General features: G+C 41.9%; 1 protein-coding gene across 2 annotated transcripts in view; it reads right to left on the bottom strand.

Annotated features, from left to right (window-relative positions):
* The window catches only part of roraa (RAR-related orphan receptor A, paralog a), a 279,680-nt gene that overhangs the window by 9,935 nt on the left and 261,100 nt on the right, over positions 1 to 8,645 (bottom strand). For both annotated transcript variants that reach the window (XM_088996181.1, XM_088996182.1), the window contains 6 exons: positions 6,798 to 7,193; positions 6,080 to 6,201; positions 5,860 to 5,992; positions 3,357 to 3,464; positions 749 to 859; positions 461 to 573 (listed from right to left, as the gene is read on the bottom strand). In XM_088996181.1, the coding sequence (XP_088852307.1) occupies positions 461 to 573; positions 749 to 859; positions 3,357 to 3,464; positions 5,860 to 5,992; positions 6,080 to 6,201; positions 6,798 to 7,193 (983 nt within the window). The remainder of the gene's footprint in view (positions 1 to 460; positions 574 to 748; positions 860 to 3,356; positions 3,465 to 5,859; positions 5,993 to 6,079; positions 6,202 to 6,797; positions 7,194 to 8,645) is intronic.

The raw sequence follows: 8,645 nt of genomic DNA, 5'->3' as shown, positions 1-8,645 counted from the left end.
CTACATTGGAGTCCTGATGGCTGGAATTGATACGGAAGTATACTTCTTTAATCGATTGCAAACATTTATGCTTTCCTCTTCAGAACTATTTGAATCATATTTATAACTGGATGAGTAACAAGAAAGCATCTTCTCCGAATCTGAAGCCATTGTTTTGATTCTCGAGCAAGGCAAGACGTCCTGGCGTGACGTCACGAACAAGGAGGCGGGACCTTCTGAAACTGAAACTTTCTGAGGTCATTTTGAAGTAGTTTTGGGACATTTTAAGTCATTTTTATTGGTGTTTTTCATTGTTTTGGGTATTTTAGATGCTATAAAAAGTTTTTCTGATGTCAGTTATTATTTTCTTTTTGACCGGTCATGCACAATACCGGTCTTGTTCACATTGCACAAGAGCATCAAACATTTTGAAGACATTTTGGAAACATTTTTCCAGTGATTATTCGTTGAGTCGAGGTACCTTTGTAAGAATTCCGTCCTCTCTGTGGTTCTTCTGCAGGACATGCTGGAGAGCCAACTGGATCTTCTGCTGAAGTTTCTCCACCTTTACCTTCTCTTGGAGCCAGGATCGATCTGTGAGATCAAAGAATCATTTGCCGTTCGTCAGCGATTTCCGCACCGTTATAGGAAAAGTAATTTTAGTGATAAAACCGTTCAAGAAACAAGGCGGGCGACACATTTGTTCCTTGTCACGACAAATTCGAGGGCTGGCATGTTTTTCCCTTTTTGCACTGTGACTGACACCTACCAGCAGACATCAACACAAAGGCGGAGAACAGGGCGATCTCATCCTCAGACAGGTGCATGGAACACAAGTTTTTCCCAAACTCGAAGACGGAGCTGATCAAGTCGTCACAGCCTGCCACAGCAAAGGACATAGCGAGAGAGCTTAGGATGAGGAAGACCAAAAGAACAACATTGGCTCTTGATCTTTATTGGGAGAGAGGCACGCAGGGAGGGGGAGAGGAAGGCGAAGAGGAGAAAAACAGAAAGACGAACAGAGTTGACGCTGACAGCGCATGAGGAGCGTCTTAAGCGGAACAGGCATTGCTTTTACTCAGTTTTGGCACTCGGGTGGCGTTATGCGAGGCAAAATTAGGTCGCTGAGGAGCCATTTAGTTAATTCAATTATGTGGCATCTCGGGCCGAATGCCAATTCATCTCGGGAGGCCCATCACTCCACTCGGCCTCACCCAAAGACACTTTTTTTTGCACTTATTACTTGTATCAGACTCTCTTTTATTTTGTGGGATGAGCAAATTTCATCATAAGTGGCTCTCGTGGGCTGATCGAAACCTATATGTGTGACATTTTGCAAACGTTTTTCTTGGTGTTTCAATCCACTATATGTGAATGTGTAATTCGTGCTGCTAAGCGATAGTTTTTTTTTCTAATTAATCGCTCAGTATTCTCTAATTATACTTATAGATACTCACTGAAACATTTTTTTTTGTATTTGACATGAAAAGAGCTTTATTCAAGCACAAATATCCTTTCTATTCGAACCCTTTTTAGGTTACTACAGTGGACAGCCAAGTATGTGATCAGGTTAGAGGGTGCATTAAAGGGCTTAACTAGCTATCTATTAGCTATCTAGCTTTCTATCAATTTGAGTTTTTCCGGGTTGAGTGAACACTGGCGCGTGTGACTGCCGCTGCTTACCCACGGAAAAACTTATCATGTGACTGTAAATTGACCTTGAGAGTTTTGAAAGGCGCTTATAAATGAAATGTATTCTTATTATTATGATTATTATTATTGTCCCAATTTTTTCATTACTCTAGCAAATTCACGATACAAGTGTGGCAGAAAATAAAAGTAGAAAAATCTGATTAATCCTGATTAATTACAGAATACTTAGCGATTAGGAGAGTTGAGCTGGGAAGTTTAACCATTACCATGGTATTTAAATACAGTAAAGTCTCGTTATATCGATATTCAAGGGAGTCCGAAAAATATCGATATAACCGGGACTATCGATATATCCGACCCTTTCTGCGTGTAATTTTCTCCGTGCGTGCATAGAAATAGTATCGATATAACCGGGACTATATATATATATCCGATATCGATATAACGAGACTTTACTGTATAATACTAACTACTCTGGAGAAACAATGCCAGTTTGATGCTAACCCTATTGACGAGCTAGCAAGATTTAGCATTCCAACTCAGGGGAGGAATGTACCTTCAAAAGGTGAATATTCCCACATAAACACTAAGATAACATCAAATCAAAACCTATCAGTCAAAAGTTATTTCTCTAACTGACTAATTCTTGTTTTGGTTGTTCTCTTAACTCATTCACTGTCAGACATGTGCAAAAAGGTGTCCACTCCAGTGCTAGGGTTTTTGTCATTGTCACTCGAATTCCAGGACCCGCAGAATATTGAGTTTTAGGACTACATAAACATTCAATGCAGTCTAAGAAACCTTAGACCGTTTTCTTTCATCAGAAACAAAAGTGTTAATTCCTACGTTATGTGGGACTGGAGTTATTTGAGCTTGAAATGGGGGTGGCTCTACAAAATACAATACATACATATTAATTTAAATAGCGCTTTAACAACAGCGGAAGCTGTAACAAAGCACTAACATGGACAAAAGGCAAATGCTTCCCCCTTGTGGAAGGGAAAAAACATTCCCAGAGGTCTGACCAGCGCTTTATCAGCATCTAAGCAAGAAAAAACAAAACCCAAACAAATTCGGCAATGGCGCTCTATTTTCATATTGTTGCATATTTTCAATTCCAGAATAAATTCGTGAATGGCAGTGAATGAGTTAATTACAAAAAAATGTATAATCGTTTTGCAGCAATAATTACACATTCACATATAGTGCATTGTCACACCAAACTGTCTCATGTCACAATTCACGAAGTCTGAAAACACTATGGGACTCATTTGCATTTTTTTGCAACAAAAAAAAACTAGAAGTGTTGGAAAATCCTTAGTGGAAGTCTCAGTGATGTCACGGCAGCTAAACAAAAACGCAATTTGAGCAATCTGAGATTCTTTCTGCCATCCTATCGGTGATGGTTTTGATAGCTTTCTCCCAAAAGGCGCTCTACTCTGTCAGACTGTATTTATTCCACAGTTACAGTAGTCAGATGCAAGCGTGCCTCACTATCATCTCGCTCCTGGCATAAAGAAGCGCCGCAGAGACGGGGCGGTGCCAGGTAAAGCAGGGATGAACGCCCAGTGTTCGCGCTTCAAGGCCTTCAGTATTGTGTGGAGCAGATTAGGCGATTCTAATTTTGGCTGGTACATCAAGGGAAAAGAAATGAGACATGCACACACACAAGCACATACACAAAAACACATGCGCATTGGCGCTGCGGCAACGTGTCCACTTACCTAATGACTTGAATACATCTGGCCCGGCGTACTTGCCGTCAAAATAGACCGTGTTGTTTTGCGAGTCAAAGGCACGACACATTCTGACAAACACAACTTCCAAAGAACCTGCGGAGACAAACGACAACAACATGCTGAATCGCTGCGTTGTTCCCTTCCCCGCCCTCAGCAACAGTAAGACGTCATTCAACAAGGCAAAATACCCGCTTTGGAACTAAGAAATAAAGAAGCCAGCTGTCAAGGAGTGTGTGGGGCGATAAAAAGCACCTCGTCGGCCTTGTATGATAATATCAGACATAAGGCTAGTCATGCATAATGACGAGCTAGATAACGATTCTGCTTCATTTAGCGGGAATAGCGCTGATTCATTCAACCTTTATTGAACAAGATAACAGGGGAATTATTCCGTATACCCTGTAATTTGTAGCTCGCCGAGCGAGGGGAGACCAAGATCAGGAAAATATGACAGCCACCATGACTGTATGAATGTATATTTTTTATGAACTCATTCACTGTGCCAGGGTTTTTTTCATTGTCACTTGAATTCCAGGACCCACAGAATACTGAATTTTAGGATTACATAAATATTCTATGCAGCTCTACTTTCCTCAGAAACAAAGACCTATTTCCTAAATTATATGGGTCTGGAGTTATCTGAGCTGGAAATAGCGGCGGCTGAACAAAATGCAATATAATAAATAGATTGATTTATATAGCGCTTTAACAACAGCTGAAGTTGTAAAAAAAATGCTAACATGGAAAAAAGGCAAATGCTGCCCCCTCGTGGGAGGGAAAAACATTTCCAGAGGTCTGACCAACACTTTATCAGCAACCCCCTTCGCAAAAAAAAAAAAAATACCTGAACAAATTCGGGAATGACTCTCCACAACATTATTTTCAATTCCCGAATACATTCAGGAATGGCAGTGAATAGACATGAGAGGATGAAATGCCTTACACATTTGACAACTATGGGCCACAACTTTAGGGACACTGAAATTCATTTAAGGGTACACCCACATTTCAGCTTGGATTAAAAATAAATAAATTAAAAAACAAGCAAATAAACCCAATATACAGTGGGACCTTGGTGTACGAACCCCTTGGCTTACGAACTTTTCGGTTTACGAACGTTACATTTATGAAAATTTTACCTTGGCATACGAACTATTTTTCGGGATACACACGGAGCTGCCACAATGAGTGATGTGTCGTTCACGAACGAGCCCGTTCTCCTAACAAGAAAATGGTGGCCAATGTTTTTGTCCTCTATTCCCCGCCCCCAGTCTTCGTTTAAAGCCACGTGATTGGTCAAGAACGCAGCAGTAGGGGATGGGGTTACAGACAGAGAGAGAGTGAGGCCATTCTCCAAAAAACAAAATGGCGTCTTCGGTTAAAGCCACGTGATTGGTCAAGAACCCAGCAGTGAGGGGTGGGGTGGGTTCAACATTAAAGAGACAGGAAGACAGAGACAGAGAGTGAGAGAAAACACACACACACACACACACACACACACACACACACACACACACACACACACACACACACACACACACAGAGTTTTAAACCCAAAAACAAAAGTGAAAAATAAAAGAAAAAAAACATAAAAAAGGTTAGAAAATGGATAGAAAACAGAGAAATTTAGACTCGTTTGAACTTTGATAATTCAAAAGTGGAGTGTAGACTGGAAGGTTAAAATATCCCATCAAATAATCCGCACAAGTCATCTGTACACTTGATGCAAAAAGCTATCAACCCAGCTAAACAGATCACAATTGATGAAGAACTAGATACAATTATCACAGAGAAAGCACCTACAAGGGATCATTCCTCAAGATGGTGAAAGAAGAAAGTTACGTTCCCCATCAAGTGTTTAATGCTGAGGAAACCGGACACTCCATTCCATCAAGCCATCAAGGACCATCACAAAGGTAAATAAAACCACTTTATTATACAGTACAGTTTTTTTCTTTAATCATAATACTATAGCACATTTATTATACATAAAATATTGTTTATTTGGTGTAGTTTTAAGGCTTAGAAAATTAGAAGGGAGAAAATTATGTTTTATGTTGACCTGGGAACAGATTATTGTCATTGTAATGGTTTCCTTTGGGAAACCATTACACACTCCTTACACACTCTGTCTGGGAACCAATTAAGTTCGTAAGTCGTAAAATAAAATAAATAAAATAAAATACAATTAAATAAAACAAAATAAAATAACATACAATAAAATAAAACAACATAAAATCACGTACAATGAAATAAAATACATTTACTGTCTGGTCCTGGTCACATGTTATCTGACATTGTCAACATTTATCTTGTGATGTGTTTCTGCATGGGAAAGTCGCAGGTGACACTGCATGCACACACACACACACACACACACACAAAGAAATCGTTGTGCAGTCAGGTCAGATACGCCCTTGTGACACTATCAGTATTATATATACGTCTGTGTGTGTTTGTGTGTGTGTGTGTTGACAAGCTGTCATACCTGCTTTGAGCAGCACTATCTGATCATTCTGACACAGCTCCATGAAGCCATCGATGCGCTTGGCGAACTCCACCACATACTGAATGGCCTCTGTTATTTTGATAGCGCAAAGCTGCCACATGACTTCCCGCGGCTGAGAAGACACCAAGATGGAAATGAACTACAGTATATACCTTAAGGCAACACATTTACTAGGTGAGGGGTCGTGGGGTCAAGCTACCTTGCTCTGGTAGCTCTCCACCTCCTCCTGCAGGAAGGCTTGCCAGGTCATCTGCTGTAGCTCCTCCCTCAGGTACTGACATGTCTCCATGTGCGATTTGGAGATATTCTGGGCCAAGTGCTCTGAAAAATAGAAGTGATGAGACGTGACATAAGAAATAATGATTTATTTATTTATAGAGTTTTCAGCTAGGAGAGGATGTGGTTATGCGTAGGCTTTTGCGTCCTTATTTTACTTTTCCAAATTTGGGGGTATGGGGCTTTTTGACATTTCCCTTTTACTGCCTCCAGGAAAGCTCAGAGCGTTGGATTGAGGCAAAGCCAATCTAGTGATGACATCAATGCGAGGAGGAGGGGAGGGCGCACCCGTGTTACTCACTCAAACAAAGGTCACATTTGCTCGGAGACAAGTCGTGAGCACAAGAATTTAAATGGTTTTGAAAACACATCTGTTAAAAGGAGTTCCGAGGCACAGGGGAGTCGAAAAAACTGATTTCCCCAGACGCCTGCCCTGCTGGATCCTGATTGGCCCTAATTAATGAAAACTAATTACAAAAAAAAGAGGCTCTTTTAATGAGTGTTGAAGATGAGTCTCCAACCTCCTGCTATTTTAAGCAAACCTTTGTGTCATGTGCCCCACGGTTGCGTTAACCCCTCCGCATCCCCCCATTTCATTGTTTCGCCTCTCCTCTCGTCGATCCCCTCCACCATATTCTCACCTAGTTCCGCCATGGACACGGTTGGGGAGGTTTCTCCGTTGGTGAAGGAGCAGTAAGGGAAGAAACCAGAACCAGGGGCAAAGTCGCAAATGGGCTCGGGTTTGATGCCGTTGATATCCAGGCCGGATTGATCCGGAGAGGGCTGGATGTCCAGGTAGAAGCTACTGATGGCCGAATCCGGTTTGGTTCCGTCGGGGGTGTGGCCATCCATGTAGCCGCTGAGGTCGTCATGGAGCTCCGTCAGGCCGTTGGCGGAGAGGCCGTAGCTTGGTGTGAGAGGCTCCGCCTCCCCGGGTTGCTGTTGGTGGTCCCGTTGCTGCTGCTGGAGCCGATGCTTCTGGACCTCAGCGTAGAGGCTGTCTCGTTGCTTCTTGGACATGCGGCCAAACTTCACAGCTGCAAGACAACGTTGTTTAGGTGAAGTGTCACGGATGATGAAATGTGACGCACTTCGGATCTCAATATTAGGGACATTTTCACTCTCCTGTGAGAAATGTATACAAGCGAGCGGGTAGAAATTTGAGAAATACCTTCAGATGTGATACAGTGAAACAATAACATAAAAATGATACATATCGTGTGTTGGCTGTGTGGAATTTTACACTCAGTGGGGTTTACCTAACAAAACCAAACGTCTCTCTCGGAGAGCATTCAGCTTTTTATTTAAATTTATTCATCAATTTCCTGTACCAAGGCTGAGAGCTATGTTGTATGTTGAGTCACACACTGCCCCTCTGTCATGTGGTGTTCCGCAGGGTTCAATTTTGGGACCCATGTTGTTCTAACTATACCTGCTCTCATTGGGTTTCATCCTAAGGAAACATGGAATTTCTTTCCACTGACATGCATGACTGCCAGGTCTATGTCCCACTGAGCACTTTGTAATGAAGGCCACTTTCATCCTACCTGGCGGAAATCAAAATCTGCATGGCACAAAACTTCTTAAACTTCAATGAAAAGAAGGTAGAAGTGATACTGTTTGTTCCCAGTGGCCCATGAACATCTCATTCTGTACACTTCGGGCCCCCTGGCTCCTTATCTGAAGTCAACAGCCTCAAACTTGGGTCTTAAACGGGACAGTGACTATAAACTTGACTGACGAATTGATGCTATTGTTAAATCCACCTTCTTTCATCTTCGGCAGCTGGCTAAAATAAAACCTGTACTTTCTTATGAGCACCTTGGAGCAGTAATTCATGCCTTTGTCACATATCGGCTCGATTACTGTAATGCGCTTTACTTTGGAGTCAGGCAATCCTCCATAAAGCGTCTCCAGCTGGTCCTAAATGATGCTGCTCGCCTCTTGACTGGTACTCGTAAGAGGGAGCATATATCTCATACTCTGGCATCCCTTTCACTGGCTCCTTATACATTTTAGAGTTCATTATCTTACTATTTGTGTTCAAATATTTAAATGGCCTTGCTCCTCCTTACCTCTCCAAGTTCATTCACCCCTCACACCTTCCCGACGCCTCAAGTCTGCTGACCAGACATAATTCGATGTGCCAAAAACTAAACGGAGACTTAGAGTGGATTGAGCCTTTTCCTTTGCTGGTCCCACTCTCTGAATTGACCTACCACTGAACATTCGGGAAGCACCCTCACTCTTTAAAACCTGTCTCAAAACTCACTTATACTCTTTTGCATTTGACTCAGCATGATTCCGACTTGATCTTAGTTTTACTCCCTGGAGCTTTCTACTATCTTTGTCACTGCTTTATTTCCGATATAAATCAATATGTATTGTATTGAATTGTATTGTATTGTATTGTATTGTATCGTATTGTATAAATAGCTGTTAGCTCGCTAGTCTGTGGCATGGCTGCTCTAGAGGTCCTGGTCGACAGC

The sequence above is a fragment of the Hippocampus bargibanti genome, linkage group LG05 (assembly GCF_051943395.1).
Source record: "Hippocampus bargibanti isolate YZ-2025 linkage group LG05, ASM5194339v1, whole genome shotgun sequence".
Classification (NCBI taxonomy): Eukaryota; Metazoa; Chordata; class Actinopteri; order Syngnathiformes; family Syngnathidae; genus Hippocampus; species Hippocampus bargibanti.
The sequence above is the reverse complement of the archived record's forward strand: the minus strand, read 5'-3'. Positions and strand labels throughout refer to the sequence as shown.